At 39.8% G+C, this 22,429-nt stretch overlaps 1 protein-coding gene and 2 pseudogenes across 2 annotated transcripts in view; 1 reads left to right on the top strand and 2 right to left on the bottom strand.

The window, feature by feature from the left end:
• The first annotated feature begins 5,441 nt into the window (after positions 1-5,441).
• LOC112407849 (tricarboxylate transport protein, mitochondrial pseudogene) lies at positions 5,442-6,046 on the top strand (annotated as a pseudogene).
• A 6,411-nt stretch (positions 6,047-12,457) lies between these two features.
• On the bottom strand, positions 12,458-15,741 carry LOC112407846 (40S ribosomal protein S25 pseudogene; annotated as a pseudogene).
• Positions 15,742-16,151: 410 nt separating this feature from the next.
• Positions 16,152-22,429, bottom strand: part of ECPAS (Ecm29 proteasome adaptor and scaffold) — a 97,533-nt gene continuing 91,255 nt past the window's right edge. For both annotated transcript variants that reach the window (XM_024757267.1, XM_024757268.1), the window contains 4 exons: positions 20,416-20,521; positions 20,039-20,127; positions 17,874-17,945; positions 16,152-16,429 (listed from right to left, as the gene is read on the bottom strand). In XM_024757267.1, coding sequence (XP_024613035.1) covers positions 16,290-16,429; positions 17,874-17,945; positions 20,039-20,127; positions 20,416-20,521 — 407 coding nt within the window. In that variant the 3' untranslated portion in view covers positions 16,152-16,289. The remainder of the gene's footprint in view (positions 16,430-17,873; positions 17,946-20,038; positions 20,128-20,415; positions 20,522-22,429) is intronic.

Raw genomic sequence — 22,429 nt, 5'->3', positions numbered from 1 at the left:
TGCTTTGGGTAGTATAGTCATTTTCACAATGTTGATTCTTCCAATCCAAGAACATGGTATATCTCTCCACCTGTTTGTATCATCTTTAATTACTTTCAGCAGTGTCTTATAGTTTTCTGCATACTGCATAGGTCTTTTGTCTCCTTAGGTAGGTTTATTCCTAGGTATTTTATTCCTTTTGCAATGGTAAATGTAACTATGTTGAATAAGAGTGGTGAGAGTGGGCAACCTTGTCTTGTTCCTGATCTTAGTGGAAATGGTTTCAGTTTTTCACCATTGAAAACAATGTTGGATGTGGGTTTGTCATATATGGCCTTTATTATGTTGAGGTAAGTTCCCTCTATGCCTACTTCCTGAGAGTCTTTATCATAAAAGGTGTTGAATTTTGTTGAAAGCTTTTTCTGCATCTATTGAGATGATCATATGGTTTTTCTCCTTCAATTTGTTAATATGGTTTATCACATTGATAGATTTGCGTATATTGAAGAATCCTTGCATTCCTGGAATAAACCCCACTTGATCATGGTGTATGATCCTTTTAATGTGCTGTTGGATTCTGTTTGCTAGTATTTTGTTGAGGATTTTTGCATCTATGTTCATCAGTGATATTGGCCTGTAGTTTTCTTTCTTTGTGACATCCTTGTCTGGTTTTGGTATCAAGGTGATGGTGGCTTCGTAGAAGGAATTTGGGAGTGTTCCTCCCTCTGCTATATTTTGGAAGAGTTTGAGAAGGATAGGTGTTAGCTCTTCTCTAAATGTTTGATAGAATTCACCTGTGAAGCCATCTGGTCCTGGGCTTTTGTTTGTTGGAAGATTTTTAATCACAGTTTCAATTTCAGTGCTTGTGATTGGTCTGTTCATATTTTCTATTTCTTCCTGATTCAGTCTTGGCAGGTTGTGCATTTCTAAGAATTTGTCCATTTCTTCCAGGTTGTCCATTTTATTGGCATATAGCTGCTTGTAGTAATCTCTCATGATCCTCTGTATTTATGCAGTGTCAGTTGTTACCTCTCCTTTTTCATTTCTAATTCTATTGATTTGAGTCTTCTCCCTTTTTTTCTTGATGAGTCTGGCTAATGATTTATCAACTTTGTTTATCTTCTCAAAGAACCAGCTTTTAGTTTTATTGATCTTTGCTATCATTTCCTTCATTTCTTTTTCATTACTTCTGATCTGATCTTTAAGATTTCTTTCCTTCTGCTAACTTTGGGGTTTTTTTGTTCTTCTTTCTCTAATTGTTTTAGGTGTAAGGTTAGCTTGCTTATTTGAGATTTTTCTTGTTTCTTAAGGTAGGATTGTATTGCTATAAATGTCCCTCTTAGAACTGCTTTTGCTGCATCCCATAGGTTTTGTGTCATAATGTTTTCATTGTCATTTGTTTCTAGGTACTTTTTTATTTCCTCCTTGATTTCTTCAGTGATCTTTTGGTTATTTAGTAGCATATTGTTTAGCCTCCATGTGTTTCTATCTTTTACAGATGTTTTCCTGTAATTGATATCAGGTCTCATAGCGTTGTGGTAGGAAAAGATACTTGATACAATTTCAATTTTCTTAAATTTACCAAGGCTTGATTTGTGACCCAAGATATGATCTATCCTGGAGAATGTTCCATGAGCACTTGAGAAGAAACTGTATTCTGTTGTTTTTGGATGGAATGTCCTGTAAATATCAAATAAATCCATCTTGTTTAATGTCATTTAAACCTTGTGTTTCCTTATTTATTTTCATTTTGGTTGATCTGTTCATTGGTGAAAGTGGGGTGTAAAAGTCACCTAGTGGGGCTTCCCTGGTGGCGCAGTGGTTGAGAGTCTGCCTGCCAATGCAGGGGACGCAGGTTCGTGCCCCAGTCTGGGAAGATTCCACATGCCGCAGAGCGGCTGGGCCCGTGAGCCATGGCTGCTGAGCCTGCGCGTCTGGAGCCTGTGCTCCGCAACAGGAGAGGCCACAACAGTGAGAGGCCCGCGTACCGCAAAAAAAAAAAAAAGTCACCTACTATTGGGCTTCCCTGGTGGCACAGTGGTTGGGAGTCCGCCTGCCGATGCAAGGGACATGGGTTTGTGCCCCAGTCCGGGAGGATCCCACATGCCGCGGAGCGGCTGGGTCCACGGGACATGGCCGCTGAGCCTGCGCGTTCGGTGCCTATGCTCCGCAACGGGAGAGGCCACAGCAGTGAGAGGCCTGCGTATCGCAAAAAAAAAAAAAAAAAGTATTGACTGTTACCTCAGTAACTAAAAATACCAAAGTATAACAACTGAAATACTATGTAAATTTAAATCATCTGTTGTTTTGGGGAAACACCTGTTCTCCCTGAACAATTAACAGTTCAGCAGCTATAATACGCACAGGTTTGAAACTTCAGCTCCTTCAGGGATAATGTCCCAAAGATCCAATTATATCAAACTTTTAAAAATTGAGACAGAGTGAACCACAGTTCCCCCAAAATAATTTCAAAGAACTCATAAAAACAAAGTCTTCTACTCCTCCCTGTCCAAGCTAGCTATATCAAGATTTTTTTTCTTGAAAGATTACAGTGTAGAATACTTAACAGTATATAGAGAAAAGGTATCCTTAGAATTCTAAGACATGTATTTTTTTCATTTGTGAAACTACATGTATTTTTTTTTTCATTTGTGAAACCGCTCTCTAGTTTTCAGAGATTAAAGGAAGCAAGTTTACTCGTTAAGTCACTTGTCCCAACAAGTGATCAGAACTTTTATTCAATTACACATATTGAGAGGGCCTTTAAGCAACGGAACACCTCCACCCACACCTTGGTTTCTAAATGAATGCAATTCTCAACTAATAGGAAACATATCGTAGCTCCTTAGAGAAATGGCTGATGCCAAGGCTAGAGCAGGAACAGGACAAGATTAGCTGGGAGTACCTTATTGCACTAGAACATAAGGAAGTATGCAAAGAACAACTGGGATATTTCAAAAGGCTATAGGAGCCCACTTGATGAGGCTCCCATTGGCCAGGTCTGGGACAGATTATTTCGAGCATCAAAATAAATAATGGTAAAAATGGATTATAGTCCATAGAATGAAATAAGAATGCATGAATTCTTTTAGAAGGAAGGAAGGGAGGGAGGAAAAGAGGGAGGGGAGGGGAGGGGAAAGGAGGGGTCTGCCTTACAGTAGCATGCCAAAATATAAACATAGAAGAATGATATAGTTAGAAAATCATCAATCAAGGTTTAGGTTGTTATAGTAATAGATTATCGTAGGTAAAATATTACAGTAGGTAGATGTAAATATCATAGTTGCATAGGTAAAAGCTGGATGAGAGACAGGATATTTACATAATGTCAAAGTATCTCACCACAAACTACTTATTAATTTCAAAAACAAGATGATAATAGCTTTACAGCAGAGAGCCACCTTAACATCACCAATAATGGGACATATTGACTCCACATGCCTCCACTAAGGACACAGTATCACTTCTGTGGGATTCCTCTCAAAAACACATAACCTGAATCTAATCATGAGGGAAAACCAGACAAAATTAAACTGAGGGATACTCTGCAAAATAACCAGCCTATACTTTTCAAAAATGTCAAGGTCGAGAAACAGAAAAACAAAAGGGCTAAGGAAATATTCCAGGAGACTGAAGAGACATGACAGCTAAAGGCAATGCATGACCCAGCATTGAATATTAGACCAGGAAAAACTTAGCTCTAAAGGACATTATTAGGACAATGGACAAAATTGGTATATGGGCTGTGAATTAGATAACAGTATGGTATCAGAGTTAAATTTCTTTTTCTTTGAGTTAAATTTTTTTTTATTTAATTTATTTTTGGCTATGTTGGGTCTTAGTTGTGGCATGCAGGATCTTCACTGAGGCATGCAGGATCTTTTGTTGTGGCGTGCAGGCTTTTCTCTAGTTGTGGCATGCGGGTTTTCTCTCTCCAGCTGTGGCATGTGGGGTCCAGAGAGCATGGGCTCTGTCGTTTGGGGAATGTGGGCTCTCTCCTTGAGGCACGCGAGCTCAGTAGTTGTGGCACGTGTGCTTAGCTGCCCCGCGGCATGTGGGATCTTAGTTCCCTGACCAGGGATTGAATCCACATCCTCTGCATTGTAAGGCAGATTGTTTACCACTGGACCACCAGGGAAGTCCCTAAGTTAAATTTCTTGATCTTCATAGCTGCACTGTGGTTATGTAAGAGAATGTTCTTGTTGTTAAATACTGAAGTATTTGTTATTAAAGGGGCGACTTACCCTCCAACTTATCCTTAAATAGTTCATTAAAAAATATGTTTTCTAACTTAGAGTTGCCATATGATTCAGCAATCCCATTACTGGGCATATAGCCCAACAAAACTGTAATTCAGAAAGATACATGTACCCCTATGTTCATAGCAGCACAATTCACAATAGCCAATTCATGTAAACAACCTAAATGCCCACTGACAGATGAATGGATAAAGAAGATGTGGTACATATATACCATGGAATACTACTCAGCCATAAAAAAGAAGGAAATAACACCATTTTCAGCAACATGGATGGGCCTAGAAATTATCATACTAAGTGAAGTAAGTCACAAAGAGAAAGACAAATACCATATATCACTTACATGTGGAATGTAAAATATGACACAAATGAACTTATCTACAAAACAGAAACACACTCACAGACACAGAGAACGAACTTGTGGTTGCCAAGGGGAAGGAGGGTGGCGGAGGGATGGATTGGGAGTTTCAGATCAGCAGATGCAAACTATTATTATATAAACTGGATAAACAACAAGGTCCTACTGTAGAGCACAGGGAACTATATTCAATATCCTGCAATAAACCAAAATGGAAATAAATACGAAAAAGAAAATATATATATATATATCTGAATCACTTTCCCGTATAGCAGAAATTAACACAACATTGTAAGTCAACTATACTTCAATAAAATAAAAAAATTTTTAATTTTTTTTACTAAGGTATTTCATTTTTCTTACAGAAATATTAAACTTTTTAGTCACTGAATTATCAATGGCTGCAAGAATCTCCACAATATTTTTATATTTGGGGCACCTAAAATGCCTAATCATAAATATGTTTTTACAAGTTCACTCCGGAGGGGCTTCACCTGTGTGTCACGCCCCCTGTGCCTTGCCAGGAAAACGGAGGTGGAGCGTGGGGACCGGCTAGGCCTCCCAGCGGCTCAGACGCAGCAAAGTCCGCAGAGGCGGGGTGGCAGGGTTCTCAGGAGCGGGTTCCTGGTCCCCACAGGCGCCCTAGCGGCCGGATCGCAGTTTGCATCACCTTCCCCACCGGGAACATGATGACAAAGGTGCAGCCCTACGCGCGTTCGCACAGCCGGGTTCCTGGGCACTGGGACTGAGTATGGCAGGAGGTCGGCCGTCCTGGTGCCCCGGGCTGCACCGAGGCCTCCTCCCCGCTCTACGTCTCCTGCCCCAAAGCAGCCATCACATCCAGGATGGTCGCATCCCTCAGCACCCACGCGCAGGATGCCCAGGGGCCGCTGGACAGCACGTGGGCTGCTGTGTGGCCTGGCGTCCGCGAGGCCGAGGCCGTGGTGGTCGTGCGCCCAGGGAGACCATCGAGGTGAAATTCGTACACGACCAGATCTCCCCTAAACCCACAGTACAGAGGATTCCTCCACGGGGGTCAGGGAGATTGTTCGGGAACAAGGGCTGAAGAGAACTTACCAGGGCCGCCAGCCGGCAGATCCCAGCAGGCCGTCCGTTTCTTGGTCAGAAGCTGCCTGCACAACTGGTACTCAGGGCCCAACTCTGGCAAGCCCGGGAAACTGCTGATCACGGGGTTTTCAAGCTATCGCGAGCGCAGCCAGCGTCTTTGGGAACACGCCTCTGGACTAGGTCAAGACCGGATGCAGGGCCGGGAGGCGGAGCAACACCAAACACGGACGGGTGCTCGGAGGTCCTGAGGGATGAGGGGCTCAAAGCGTCCTGCAGTGGCATCGTCCCCCTACGGGGCCGAACCTGCCTGGACGTGGCCCTCGTGTTCATCATCTACGATGAGGTAGTGAAGCTGCTCAACAAAGGGTGGAAGACGGACTGAGCCCTGAGGGTCTGGGTGGGAAGACTAAGGATCTATAAAAATAGTGATAGGAGCTTCCCTGGTGGCGCAGTGGTTGGGAGTCCGCCTGCCAATGCAAGGGACACGGGTTCCTGCCCTGGTCTGGGAAGATCCCACATGCCGCGGAGCGGCTGGGCCCGTGAGCCATGGCCGCTGAGCCTGTGCGTCCGGAGCCTGTGCTCTGCAAGTAGCTGCCAGAATGGGGAGCTTCTTGGTGCAGTGTATTCAAGGAAATCTCTGTCCAGTCATTCGCTGACCATTCAGCTGAGTAGAGACCGCATTGGTCAGGTCCAATAAAGAATTGAGACTTTACAGAATTCGTTCAGGAAATCACTAAAAATAGAACACACCAGCAGCAACAAATTCTGGAATGGGAAGGGAATCTGATTTCGATTTGCCACAAATATTATTTTTAATGTCCAGTTTTCAACAACAACAAAATATGATGTATGCAAAGAAACAGGAAAATATGGGCCATATTTAGTAATGATAGAAAGGTCAACCCATCAAGAAGACACAACAATTATAAATATATATGTGGGGACTTCCCTGGTGGCAGTGGTTAAGAATCCCCCTGCCAATGCAGGGGACACGGGTTCGAGCCCTGGTCCGGGAAAATCCCACTTGCCGCGGAGCAACTAAGCCCGTGCACCACAACTACTGAGCCTGCGCTCTAGAGCCCACGAGCCACAACTACTGAAGCCCGCACGCCTAGAGCCCGTGCTCCACAAGAGAGGCCACGGCAATGAGAAGCCCATGCACCGCAACAAAGAGTAGCCCCTGCTTGCCACAACTAGAGGCCGCAAGTAGAGAAAGCCTGCACACAGCAACGAAGACCCAATGCAGCCAAAAACAAATAAGTAAATAAATATAAAAATAATAATAAAATAAATTTTTTAAAGCCTAAATAAAATAAATATATATATGCACCTGAAAAGAAGAGCCCCAAAACACTCAGAACAGAAACTGACAGAATAAGAGGGAGAACTAGACAATTCAACAGTAATAGTTGAAGACTTTAATACTGAACTCTCAATAATTGGTTAAAATAAAAAACTAAATAGCATGCCAACAAGGATACAGGAGGCTGGCACAACACTATAAACCAACCAGATTTCACACGATCTGTAGAACACCCACCCAACAAAATATACAAATACACATACACATTTTTCTCGAGGACACACAGAACATTACCTGCTGATTTTATGCCATCAGATTATGCATTGCGGTATGTTTGGCTTCCTTCCCTCCACAGTATGCTTGCAAGATCCACGTTGATGTGGCTGCAGTTTGTCCATTTTTTATTACTATATGATAGTCCATTTTATGATCATAACATACTTTATCCACTGTTCTGTTGTTAGACATTTTAATTGGCTCGCTCCACCTTTTGGCTACTTCAACTAATGTTGTTACAAACCTGCACGTGTACCTTTTGGTTCATGTCTGTGCATGAGTATATACTTAGGAGTGAAAGCAATAAGTGATAGAACACGCTTAAGTCACCTTTAGTAGATTTTCTTTTAATACTTACTCTAGCTTTTATATATTTATTTATTTATTTATGGCTGCATTGGGTCTTCATTGCTGTGCACGGGCTTTAATTGCGAGTGGGGGCTACTCTTCGTTGCAGTGCGCAGGCTGCTCATTAAGGTGGCTTCTCTTGTTGCGGAGCACAGGCTCTAGGTGCACGGGCTTCAGTAGTTGTGGCACGCAGGCTCAGTAGCTGTGGCTCACGGGCTCTAGAGCACAGGCTCAGTAGTTGTGGCACACGGGCTTAGTTGTTCCGCAGCATGTGGGATCTTCCTGGACCAGGGCTCAAATCCATGTCCCCTGCATTGGCAGGTGGATTCTTAACCACTGCACCACCAGGGAAGCCCACCTTTAGTAGATTTTAAGTGATTTCCCAATATGGTATGAAAATTTACTATCAGAAGTATCAGTTTCCTGTTGCTACATAACAAAGTAACCAAAACTTATTGCTGTAAAACAATTGCCATTTTCTCATATCCCATGGAGTCTGGGTCAGGAATTCAGACTATTTAAGGGTAATATTTGTGAGAGACTGTGTAGTGTGAACTTGGTAAGGATTTTGGATTTGAGAGTTTCTTTCCTTTAGGCAGGAGTTTATTCAAGCTGCGGTCAGAACTGGTGAGCTGATCTCAGACTAAAAATCCTCGGTAAAACCAATTAAAAGATAGGATACATTCTGTGAGTAAATATTCTTTAGGGATTCAAAGAGAAAGTTATTTTGTCAAGAAATTTAAAGTGTAATATTGGGAGCTACATATAAAAAAGAACACCTAAAAGCACTCAGATTGTATACATTTCATGACAGAATTATGTGAGCAGAAATGTACAGAGGGCCCATGGAGGCTTCTCCCCAGATGACTCAAAAAAGATTCCAAGCACACACTGGAATTGTTGGTGAACAAGGAGGTCTCAAGAAGCCTGATTTTCTAAACACAGAACTTCTAGATTAGCACACTCTTGCATCTGAAAGTTGTTTTGATTGGCCAAAGTCAGGCAGAAGCATAAACTTACAAGTTGTTAAGACTAGGCAGTAATAACATCATAAATGGGTTTTTTTTTGTTTTTTTTTTTTTTGCGTTACGCGGGCCTCTCACTGTTGTGGCCTCTCCCGTTGCAGAGCACAGGCTCCAGACGTGCAGGCTCAGCAGCCATGGCTCACCAGCCCAGCCGCTCCGCGTCATGTGGGATCTTCCCGGACCGGGGCACGAACCTGTGTCCCCTGCATCGGCAGGCGGACTCTCAACCACTGCGCCACCAGGGAAGCCCCATAAATGGTTTTTATGCCAGACTAAGTAGGTTAAATTTAATTTTGTGGACAATGGGGAGCTGTTTTAAATAAGTGAGAGCCATAATTTGTTTTATGGCCATAATCAAGGTATAGAATATTACCAACAACTAAGAAGTTCTCTTGTGCCCATTTGCAGTCAGTCTCCCCTGAGCTCATGCCTGAAACTACTGATCTGATTTGTGTCACTGTAGTTTTCCTTTTCTAGAATTTCCTATAAATAGAATTATATACTATACAGCCTTGTCACTTAGCAAAATGTTTTATATTTGTATTGGTCATTTCTTTTCATTACTGAGTAGTATTCCACTGTATAAATCTGTCACAATGGTTTATTCACTAGTTGATTGACATTTGGATTGTTTTCAATTCTGAGCTATTATGAATAATTATGCTCTTCACTTACAAGTTTTTGTGCAAACATAGGTTTTTATTTTATTACTCCTGGGTAAATACTCTGGAGTAAGATATCTGGGTCATAATGCAAGTATATGCTTAACTTCATATGATATACCAAACTGTTTCTTAAAGATGCTGTACCAGGGGGCTTCCCTGGTGGCACAGTGGTTAAGAATGCACCTGTCAATGCAGGGGACACGGGTTCGAGCCCTGGTCCAGGAAGATCCCACATGCCACGGAGTAACTAAGCCCGTGTGCCACAACTACTGAGCCTGCACCCCAGAGCCCGTGAGCCACAACTGCTGAGCCCGCATGCCACAACCACTGAAGCCCACACACCTAGAGCCCGTGCTCCGCAACAGGGGAGGCCACCACAATGAGAAGCCTGTACACTGCAATGAAGAGTAGCCCCCACTCGCCTCAACTAGAGAAAGCCCAATGCAGCAACGAGGACCCACTGCAGGCAAAAATAAATAAATTTATATTTTTAAAAAGATGCTGTACCATTTTGAAACTGCATTAGTAATATATGACAATTCTGTTACTCTATTATATCTGTGCCAATGCTTGGTATTGTAGCTCTTTTTGATTTTAGCCATTTCAATGGGTATCTAGAGGTATCTTGTGCTTCATTGTGTTAGGAAACACAATTTATTAACGTATTTTAACAAATAGTGTGTATGGAAAAATAATCAATACATGTTTCGTTATCTATAACTTACAAATACTCTAAAATGCCCCGGTTACAATGGATTGTCTTTTTTTTTAAAACAACTTTACTAAGATATAATTCATATACCATACAATTGCCCCCATTTAAATTGTACAACTCAATGGGTTTTTTTTAGTGTGTTCACAGAGTCATGCAAATATCAGCACAATCAATCCTAGAACATTTCACCATCTATTAAAAAAAATTCAACACTGAGAAAGGAGAACCCTGTGCACTGTTGGTGGGAATATAAACTGGTACAGTCACCATGGAAAACAGTATGAAGTTTCCTCAAGAAATTAAAAATAGAACTACCATATGATCCAGCAATCCCTCTCCTGGGAACATATCCAAAGAAAACTAAATGACTATCTCAAAGAGATATATGCACTTCCATGTTCATTGCAACATTATTTACAAGAGCCAAGATATGGAAGCAACCTAAGTCCCCATCAACAGATGGATAAAGAAGTTGTGATATGTATATATACGTATATGTGTGTATATGTATATATACGTATATATACACACATATATACATATAAATACAATGGAATATTACTCAGTCTTAAAATATAATGAAATCTTGCCATCTGCAACACCATGGATGACCTTGAGGACATGATGCTAAGTGAAATAATTCAGACAGAAAAAGACATACACTGTATGATTTCACTTACATGTGGAATTTAAAAAACAAAGCAACTGAACAAACAGAGCAAAAACAGAGTCACAGATATAGAGAACAAAGAGGTGGTTACCAGAGGGGACGGGAGTTGGATGCATGAGAGAAACAGGTAAGGGAGATTAAGAGGTATAGACTTCCAGCTACAAAATAAATGAGTCATGGGCATAAAATGTACAGTGTGGGGAATAAGTCAATAGTAATATAACATCTTTGTACAGTGACAGATAGTAACTAGACTTATCATGGTAATCATTTCATAATGTACAGAAATACCAAATCATTATGCCGTGCACCAGGAACTAACATAGTGTTGTAGGTCAATTTTACTTCAAAGACAAACAAACTCACAGAAAAAGAGATTAGATACGTAGTTACCAGAGGTGGGGGCTGGGAGGTAGGAAAATTGAATGAAGGTACAAACTGACAGTTATGAGTTAAATAAGTACTGGGAATATAAAGTACAACATATAAATATAATTAACACTGCTGTACGTTATATATGAAAATTATTAAGTAGGGTGTTAAAATCCTGCTATTATTGTGTTACTCTTGATTTCTCCCTTTATATCTATTAAGATTTACTTTATGTATTTAGGTGTTCCTATGTTAGGTGTTTTAGGTGTATGTTATGTATTAGGTGTTCCTTTATGTATTGAGGTGCATATATATTTACAATTGTTATATCTCCTCTTGGATTGATCCCTTGATCCTTATTGTAATGTCCTTGTTTCTTGTCACAGTCTGTTTTAAAGTCAATTTTTCTGATGTAACTATTGCTACTCCAGTTTTCTTTTCGTTTCCACATGCATGGAATACCTCATTCCATTCCCTCATTTTCAATCTGTGTGCATCTTTAGATCTGGCGTCTCTTGTAGGCAACATATATATGGGTCTTGTTTTTGTATCCACTCAGCCACTGTGTCTTCCAGTTGGATCATTTAGTCCATTTAAAGTAATTATTGATGGGTATGTACTTTTGACATTTTGTTTGGGGGTTGTCTTTGTAGCTTTCTTGTTCCTTTCTTTTTCTTTTGCTCTCTTCCCTTGTGATTTGATGACTATCTTTAGTATTATGCCTGGATTTCTTTCTCTTTTCTGTGTATCTATTACAGATTTTTGGTTTGTGGTTATTATGAGGTTTATATATAGCAATCTGTATATATATATATATATATATATGTGATTAAGTTGCAGGTCCCTTAAGTTTGAATGCATTTTAACATTCTTGCATTTTTACCTGCCCCCACGTTTACTTTTTTTTTAACATCTTTATTGGAGTATAATTGCTTTACAATGGTGTGTTAGATTCTGCTTTATAATAAAGATGCTATGAGAAAACTATTAGAGCTAATCACGTTTACTATTTTTGACATATTTTACACTGTTTTGTGTATCCCTCAACTTATTGTGGATATAGATGATTTTACAACTTTTATCTTTTAATGCTCATACTAGCTTTATATGTGGTTGATTTACTATCTTCACTGTATATTTGCCTTTACCAGTAAGATTTTTCCTTTAGTGATTTTCATATTTCTAGTTGTGGGTTTTCCACTTTTTAAAAACCAACTGTTATTCTAATCAAATAATCTGGTACTAGCTTGAAGGGAAGAAGGAGGAAAAGCATAGAAGGGAGCAGCTTAGGCTTTTTAGCTGCTATGAGAGAAAAAGCAAGGTATCTCTCACCTTCAAGCATATCTTCCACAGACTAAAAATATTTTTTTTTATTTAATAAAGTTTTATTTTTCAAAATATACAGTTGGTGGGACCTGTTCACGCATCTTCATCAGCTGCTGGAGCATCTCCACCCTTGGTATTTCTGGTGTAAATTACTTGAGCTCTGTGCTTTGAAACCAGTTTAGTAAGTCCTTTACTAAGGAGCTCCTGAAGGGCTGCCCTGGCCAGGGAACCACAAATCTTCAGTATCTCAGGGACAACAGCTGGAGTTATAACCTTATAGTTGGGTACTTCTTTAGAGTCTGTCTTATGTTGCTTTGTCAAACAAGACTAGGTTATTGAGCTTGTCCCGAACTTTGCCTTTGGACCACTTCTTCTTTTTGGCCTTGCCCCCAGATTTGTTCACTGGGTCTTTGTCTTTCTTGGCTGACTTTCCGGCATCCTTCTTCTTCTTGCCGTCCTTGGGCGACACAGCGAAGCCGGGAGAGCAGCTGCTACCACTGCGCCTCGCTGGGATGTCGGACAAAAAGCCACAGCCTAAAATCTGTTTGGCTATTTACAACATAGGATGTACCTATAGCTCTGATGTTTTATGTGCATAGCCATGTATGTTAATCTTAACCAAAAGCAGAACTGCTTGTTGTTTCTGTGTGTTCATCAGGGATTACCTATATCAAAAAATCCAATCTTTCAATGATTGCTTCTCTCCAAGCATTTAACAGTAATTATTCAGGTGCCTTGCCTCTGTTTGTGTTTTGCCTTGGAACTCCCAGACACTTAAGCCAACAATTTCTGCTTGGTAGAAGTAGCTCAGAATACTGCACGCAGTAGGGCTTTTTTTTTTTGGTCTTTAAAGTATAACCAGGCAATGCCTTGGAAGTTAACTATTTTCCCAGAGAACCAGTAAAAATTAATGCACCACTTCAAAGCACTGATCATGCAGCTTTTATTTACCACTTAATATCTTCTTGGGCATGGGAAGGATTTTTCCTTTCAAGACTACCACATGCTTAGCTAGCTTAGTACATATTGCAGCGGATTCTATGAAGACTTTGCATATAAAATACAAAAATCTGTTACATATACATCCATTTAACAACAGTTTGTACATTACAATGAGTGCCAATGTCAAAATAACTCCCTGTACTTCGCAAGCAGCATGAATATATTGTGGCAGCAGCAGATAGAAACTTCCCCCAACGGGCAGTGTTCATACAGGCAAATGCTACTAGAGCACAGACCAACAAGGTCACATCTTTTTTTCTTTTCTCTTCTCATTAGTGAATACACAAGTAAAAGACGGAAGGGTAAAGCAATGGGGATTTGGTGGCAATCAGTTTTACTGTGCAGGTACACTGTATTACAGGCAGACACACCGGCAATTGTAAATTAGACACAAACATTAATTAAAGAAGTGGCTGCTCTTTATCACCAAAAAGACAATTTGATACTTTGTTTTGATTTCCAATTGCCAAATTTCAGGTACCTCCTTTTCACATATCAATAGATTTGTGACGATATATATTCCAGGAATAAGGAATTCAGCAGACTCTCTAAATCAGTTGCCTATATGACAAGTAGCACTGAATATTCCTAGGGAAAAAAAATAATAAAAATCTGTTCCACATAGCTTTGGAAAATGAAGGCCAAAGATATAAATGTTCACGGGTCCTTTTGCCATCTGTTCACTAATATCAATATTCCACAATGACAAACTCTCAGTTATTAACTCTTTTAAATAAATACGTGTGCCCATGCACACCAACACAAGCTGCATTGGGAGACCATAGTTAACGTTACTAGTTGTACAAATGACTTGGCTGGTCAAGATGAAGGCAGTTAAGTGTAAAACTTAGAAATGTGCTTAGAAAACTAAAACAAATTAATTCAACAGCACTAAGCACTAAGGTTCAAGTATCTTAGCACCTCTCTCAGCACCATGGGAAATTCCCAATATTGAATAACAAAAAGTTTAAAAAGCATAAAATCTGATGAGGTTTTAAACTTGATACAGGCCAAGAGCACAATTCTTGCCCCTGCACTCTTACCTTCCAACAATACCTGACCTACATGGCACTCTTGCCTAGGAAGAGTATCCCAGGTACTGTAAATGAAAGTCAGAGAGCACTTCACGGATGGGGAAATACAGATCTGGAAAACACCAAGTCCTATGAGGACGCAAGCTTTCTGAAAAACACCCAGAGTTGATTTTTTATCCCCAAGCAAACACCACTCTCAAGTGGAAGTCCACGATAGTTTACTTAAAATTCATGATGCTACTAAAACTCACAATTATGTTTAGTACCAGCTAAGAGGATGTTTTGGTAATAAACACTTAAATTTTCATTTGTAAACCCCTTTTCCAAACAGAAGCAACCCCAGAACATAGCATATGCAGCTAGGTTTAGGTACTATCTATGGCAGTGTTTTTCAAACTGAATAACAACCCATTTATGAGTCAGGAAATGAATTTAGTGGGTCTGAAAGAGCGTTCAAAACGGTGGTGGGGAGTTGGCGGGGAGGGATCAAAGCAGATCACACATAGGAATGTACCATTTCACAAAACATTTTATTTCAGTTAAAGATTTTATATTCGTTCTTTGTTTCTCTCTCCCTCCCTCCCTCCCCTCCACCCCACACACATTGCTCTGGGTCATGATGAAAAAAGTTAGTTTTACTATGGGTCACAGTCAAGAAAATTTTAAATACTTTGGTTAATAGAGACCACAAAAAATAATAACACGGAGTTTCCACCCTGGTGTTAATGTCAGTAAGGGGTCAGTATTGAGTGTAAGCCAATTTTGTGCTTGTAATCCAAGGTGAGCTAGAGAGTTCTCCTTTTACTTGAATAAACACTTGTGTTAAATTTGTTTTTTCCCCTTACCCCACATCCTCAGGCAGGGGCCTGAGCAGCATAAGGAAAAGAAGAAACCCTATAGCTGCAGTTATTTACTTTGAATGGTATCAGGTTATTCCCAGATAGCTAATTAAAATGCTTTCCTTTCTATCCCATAGTCGTGACCGTAAGCATAAAAGTGGGTAGAAAATTTTAATTTGTCTTTACAGTTTTGAGATTATAAATGGTCTAAACCAAGCAGTCACGATTTCGTTGTTGGCTTGTGTTTTGCAAAATACGTAAGAGACAAAATGAACAATCTTGTCCTCATCTACCTTCATCTGCTTATAAAAGGAGGACGATTACATGGAGACCAAATTTTCCCTCCCTCTCAACCTGTAAGGTTGGTAGATAATCATTTTCTAAAAACCAATCATCTAAACAAACGACAAGACAATGTTCAACTTCTGCATTTCAAGCATCCAGTGGTGCTTACATCATGGGCCAGTTCAGTTCTGGTGCCAGGACTGCCGTACCATCTCATCTTGGGAGTTTCTCAGGTCGGCCAGGGTTAGCACTGATTAGCAGCAAGTTGTAAGAGAAAGTGTCCTTGGGCAGGCCATCCATCACACAGGTTCCAGCCTCGGCACAGGCCTCCGAAAGGAAGCTACGTCATCTCATAACCTGTTTCTTCAGATGTAAAGAAGGGGGTTAAACTAAGTAGTCGATACAGCCCCTTCCTGAAATAACTTTTTAAAATTTGGATGCAGTTCTAAGATTTTTATGCAGCTTCCCCTGCAACTTTGTCTATTCCTTTATTAACACCTTTAGCTCTTTCAACAGCTATTTCTGTCAGTTTCACCTACAACCACCTCTCAAATATCCAAGGTTCCATTTAGTTTATTCAGCCCAGATACTTTTAAAACATCAAGTAAAATAAAGCTAATAAAGAACAAAATTTAAGGCATTTTTTTTTTATTTCAGCCAAGGAATGATGCATGCTACAGATTAATCTTTACTTTCCCCCACAAAGAATACCACCATTTCAACCCCCAATGAACATGGCACTTGTTTGTTTCTTCCCCTTCTAATTTATTCCAGATTTTCAAGTGTTTTCTTCAGTATCGATGCTTTCTCCTGCAGCTCAGGTCTGCTGTCTGTCTCCATAGTTGCTAAAGACTCAATCAGGAGCACTCTGCATTCAGATGTCAAACTTTCCCACTGTTTAGATTCTGAATGGAAAGAGAAAGAGCAACAAAAGACTCCTTACAGAAGAAGCAAGCAGAGAATCCAAAACTATTCTTTTCTGCTTTCCTTCCACATATCCTATCCCCAAAATAAATGCAAAGCAACCCCGTGGTAACAGTTCTGTATACAATGATCACAGGTTTAAGAGTTGTCTCCAAACCTAATTATTGACAATAACCTGAGGGCCAATCAGGGAGTTTCATCCTCTGTCCCCAGAGCTGGTGGGACAAAGAGAATGAAGGGAGCCTGAAGCCAACTGGGAAGCAGGAAGGGCACACAGTAACAAAAAAGCTATTTCAGCAACTGAGCTGAATATATCTTTGTAAGATATGCTCAGTAAAAAAAAATCCTCAATAAATTTCATAACTGCAAAGACAGTTTGAACAGATGACACTTTATTACTCCTTTAAGAAAAGCATCGGAGAACTGCAGGCATACTCAAACTATTAGAAATTCATAAAGTACATCAGATCCTAAGTCTGCTTATGAGGTTCTGATACTTGCTGGTGGTGTGGTTTCAAGCACGTTATTTCACTGTTTAGCTTCCTCTTCCTCATCTAGAATAGAAGATATTCATACATATTTGGCAAACTGTAAGAATTTAGAGATACATCTAAGTGTCTAGCTCTTCTACTCCAACAAGGAAAAAAGGGATTATGACACACGTAGTGTCGCTGAGTCTAAACGGCCTGTTTTATGGAGCCCTGAGAGAGGTGCTTTAATTGCTAAACAAAGACAGAGACAGAAGGAGAAACAGCAGATACACAATGCTCTAGAGAAAAGTGTTCCATATTCCCCATTCTTCATCCACGTGGTTAAAATAATAAAAAGAGGAAAATGAAAAAAGAAAAGAGGCCTCCTTTTGAAATCAGTAACAGATATACCACTGGAGAAAATGCTAACAGTCTTCTTTTACCAGTGATAGAACAGACCATTAGACGAAATCTGCTTCTTTGTAAGACGGTTTAGAAAAAGGAAAACAGAAAAAAAAAATAGGATTAAGAAAACTGCTATCAAATTTGATAACTCAGGTAGATAATTGTTAAATGTTCTCCTAACTCCACTTTTCAGTGTGTCATTCTGTTTATTTACATGTGTATAGTGAGCTCTGTTCTGCCACTGTCAGCCTCTTGCTGTAATTAACCAAGATTAACTCAAGATTCATGATGGAAACCAAAACTTCATTGAGATAACCACAGCTTCATACTGCATTAAAAGTACATAAAATAAAAGAGTACCGATTTAACACTTCATAAAATTGGAAGGTTTTAGCTATGTATATTCCACTTCCATGTACAAATATATTAATTTACATTTTGGAGTATATGCTTATTAAAAACAAAAACAGAAAATAAAAAAAATTCCTAAAACCTATGCCATAAAGTCTTCTGGCTTTCCTGTCCTCCAATGAGAAGTTCAAGAACTCACCTTCAAGTTTTTTAAGCAGCAATTCTATCACAGATAAAGCTTCTGTTCTCACAGATGAGTAGGTCTTATTTTCTAAGAAGAAAATCATATAGATCACATTATTTGTTTTATATGCCTTACAAACAGAACATCTAAGATTAAGTTAGTGTTAACGAAAGAAAGATGTTCGGAAATTATAAATGCAGGGAAAGATACATGTGCTCCTAAGTGAGCTTCCCTTAGCCAATTATCATCAAATACTTGAAATGTGCTATATGTCCACATTCCTTACTTAAAAAAAAAAGCTGTCAGCCAAATATACCAATCTCCGTAACAAATGGCAATATTTAAAGGACCCCTTTTAGAAGTCGACTTCACAGGATGCCTAAGAAAGGTCTTTAGGTTTGCAAGACCTCTTCATTTTACCCAAGAACATTACATCACCCAGGGGTAAGGCCAACTCAGGGACACCCGGCTGCGACCCGACCCTGGAAAGACTAGTTTCTCAGCTGCCAGTTATTTATCCAAAGGCATGTGGCCACCTCCAAGAATCACAACTGAAATACGCTTCCTTGGTGTCTACTCTAGACACTGCATCTAGTTCACAGTGAAACTGTTTACTGAAAAAACTAACACTCAACCAGACCCAAGACAAAGGAAGCAAAAGATGAGCTTGTAACAGGCTGTCATGCTACGAAGTACGCAAATGCTTGGAAGAATGGTGGCGAGACAGCAACAGGACACGGGAGACAGCTCGAGAGGCTTCCACTGGCCAAATCTGGGATAATTTGAGCAACAAATTAATTAAGGAAAATAATTATAAACAAAGGGGAAAATAAAGGAACCCATGAATCAATATGGATAATAGATAAATAAAGAGTTCGAGAGAGGGAAGGACCTTGCTTATGGGAGGATGCCAACTGTCAAATGGTAAATGTGGAAGAAGTGCTAGAGTTGGAAAATCATCTTAGTAAAAGCTGGTTCAGGAAAAACCCATCAATGCATGCTAAGTCTAGAGGAGACACTTTGAAGAGGAGCAGTATATGTGCATGGGCTTAAAGTGTCTTCTCCCAGACTGCTTAGTAGACACAGTTCTGAAGAGGAGCGGGTTATCTGAATGGTCTTAAAGTGTGTTTCCACAGGCTGCTTATCAGACAGAAGGGGGGAAAATAGTAACCATACAGCAGAGGAAATTGACTAGTACCTTGACCAGGTAATCAAAATTAACACTGCCAACGAGGGCAGGTGGACACTGTGTGCCTCTTGATGTGAGAGGACATAACATCACTTATAGAGCAGCCCTACTGGGAATGCATAACCTGGATCTCATCACAAGGAAACATCAGACAAACACCAAATGAGAAACATTCTAGTTTTAAATGGGGGGAGGGGGAGGCTTTTCTTCAAAATCGTCAATGTCACATAAGACAAAGAAAGGCTGAGGAAGTGTTCCAGATTAAAGGAGACTACAACGGTATGACAACTAAATTCACTAAATGATTACGGACTGGATTCCTTAATGGAGGAGAGGAAAAAATTATATAAAGAATATTACTGGGGCTTCCCTGGCGGCGCAGTGGTTGAGAGTCTGCGTGCCCATGCAGGGGACATGGGTTCATGCCCCGGTCTCCGAAAAAAAAAAAAAAAAAAAAAAAAGAATATTACTGAGTCAACTGAAAACCTAGAATATGAATGGTTAAAAAATATTGCATCAATGTTATACTATCTAAAGTTGGTATGTAAAAGAAGGCACACTGAAGAATTTAGGAGAAAAGCGGCAAGATGTAAGCAATACACTTTCAAATGGTTGAGGAAAAAGTATGTATACAGAAGTGCAAGTAATAAAGTAAGTGGTGCAAAATGTTAACAGGTGACTTTGGGTAAAGGATATACAAGTATTACATGCATTATTATTGTAACTTTTCTGTAAGTTTGAAATTATTTCCAATTACAGGTTTTTAAAAAATACTGGTCACAAAGGTTTTTCTAATCTAGGTGTTGAAATCCTAAATTACAGTTCCAGATTAATACATTCCAGTTTGGGGGCACATATTGAGTATATTAAATAGGAGAGTTCAGTAGTTGTTCCATAAATGTAGTTCCTAGCACAAGGCAGGGAATGTTTGAAGCTTAACTCCTTGAGCTTTAAAATGAACACTCCTTATCTATATCAATTTACCACTCACCTAAAGAATATGTGATTGATTTACAAGTTTCAAGGAGAATTTCAGCCAGGGCCTCAGGATCTGCATGTTCTTCTTCTAAAAGCATTAATCTGTACAAATCAGAAAGCAAGATACAAATATTAGTTATTAAGAAACATTCCAAAACCTTTCTGGCACAAACAATTTCTATCTGTATATATTGCTTTATGATGTCACTTTAGCTTTTAGTTTTAAAATTTAAAAGAATTCCACTGCAGGAGAAACTAACACAGCATTGTAAGGCAATTATACTCCAATAAAGATGTTAAAAAAAAGAGAGAAAAATTCCACTGATTATATATAAAATGCTAAGGGGTAGGGGAAGGTTAAATAAATGACTGAACTATGAAGCAAATTACCCCTGAAAAAAGGCATTCATTGACTGTAAGACTCCCAGCTGCACTTTCCATGTGCTGAGTTTTAGCTGGTCACACATCAGTTTGCAAAGCTCTTGACGATAACAACCTGGAAAAAAAGAATGGGGCAGAGCAGGACAGAGCATGTGAAGGAGCAAGAGACAGAGCAAGTGAGGGGAAGACAGAGAGACAGAGAGACAGAGAGAGACAGGGACAGAGAAGGATAGACGGAGAGAGAGAGGGAAGGGGAGAGGAAAAATTAAAACAACAAATGCCTTAAATTAAAGCCATGACATTTCAGAAACACTTCAGCATGACTTTATGCCCAATTCCCACAAACTTCCCTGATCAGAAACACCCCCTCCCCCCAAAATCCTATATATCTGTTCGTAAGTGTTCTTTGTCAAGGCAATATCCTTTTCTAAGGAACTGACACAGAGTCTAAACCACACTGCCTTTTCCCCATAAAACACCCTGAATGACAGCCAAAGAGAGCAGAACTCCGGAGGCTCACAAGCTTCTGCATGCTGTAGGCTTAACAAGAGTCAACGGTGCTTTATCCAAACCTGTTATGCCAACTGCACTTGTTATTATAATTATACAATTAACATTATGCTAAGTGATGAAACGAGTATAAAACTCAACAAAGTAGTTGTTCTTTAAATGCTGCAGAATTTAGTACGGTTCACAAATGTAAAGATGGATGAGGGTAAAAAAATCTAGAATTCTGCACTTGAATTGCTTCCTAAGAGACTGTAATTTCTTTCTCCACTATAAAGAAACAAAACCAGAAACTGAAGACGATACATTATGAGTAAGATGTATACGAGAAGCCAGTGTGGAACGAATCCTCAAAGGCCCTGGCCCTTCCCCCAGATGACAACCAATCCAGCAAATGTACGTTTCTGTTCCGTATACTAAAACTGCTTTGTGTATGTATCATCTTTTTATATAATTCCCTACTTTAACTTCTTCTACCTATCAAGCAAAAGTTAGTAGTCCTAATGATGTCAAATAAGTGGACTTCCACTGCAGTCCATAACACAATACCAAGAAATAAGACCTCTTACAAATCTGTATCTTTTGGAAAACCCTCCCTATACATAGCAAATATACTTTCTGAAGTTCACACAAAGGATGGCAAGGCTCAGAGACAATCTTTGAGTCTGATTTTAGAAACCTCCAATCACAGTCAACAATACTTTTCATAACATTCATGAATAATAAGATGTAGGATGCCCTGCAGGAACCAACACAAGGCAAACTCCTACTAACTACAACCCAATCCAACAGTAAAGGTTTACTGTTTATTTACTTAATCCTTTGGAAAGATATGTTCAATTCTGAAAAACTCGCAGAAAGTTTCAAGTTTCTCAGGGAAATACAGATTTCATTTGCTTATTGAAGGTTTGGCAACAAGGCCATTAATTCTGAGATGAAGAGACCCCACTAATAAGTTCTGTGGATTCCTCTGAATACAGCACCATAAAGAAGAGTGAAAGAATTCTTTTTGTGGTCAAACTATCTACATAAAATGTATCATGGTTGTTATGGGCTGAGCTGTGTCCCACAGACTCTCATGTTGACATCCTAACCCCCAAGTACCTCAGAATGTGACTGAGTTGGGAGACAGGGTTTTAAAGAGACCATTAGGGTGGGCCCTAACCCAAGACGACAGGTGTCCTTATAAGAATGTACTGGACACAGAGACACGGATGGCCATTTACAAGCCAAGGAGACAGGGCTCAAAAGAAACCAACACTGTTGACACCTTGATCTCAGACTTCTAGTCTCCAGAATTGTGAGAAAATACAGTTCCCTGGTTGAAGTCACCCAGGCTGTTGTACTATATGTTACAGCAACCCTAGCAAACAAACAGTCAATGAGATTATCTGCCAGCGCAGGAGTAAAATTTATACTGGATGATTCTCGCCGTTCATCAGTCGGGCTCTACAAGAAACGGCAGCTATAACTCGTCACACGGAGCACCTTCGCTGTCATGAAGTAACCCCTGGCC

The sequence above is a fragment of the Neophocaena asiaeorientalis genome, unplaced genomic scaffold (assembly GCF_003031525.2).
Source record: "Neophocaena asiaeorientalis asiaeorientalis breed wild unplaced genomic scaffold, Neophocaena_asiaeorientalis_V1.1 scaffold432, whole genome shotgun sequence".
Lineage (NCBI taxonomy): Eukaryota > Metazoa > Chordata > Mammalia > Artiodactyla > Phocoenidae > Neophocaena > Neophocaena asiaeorientalis.
Note: the sequence above shows the minus strand (reverse complement) of the source record. Positions and strands in the feature narration are given on the sequence as shown.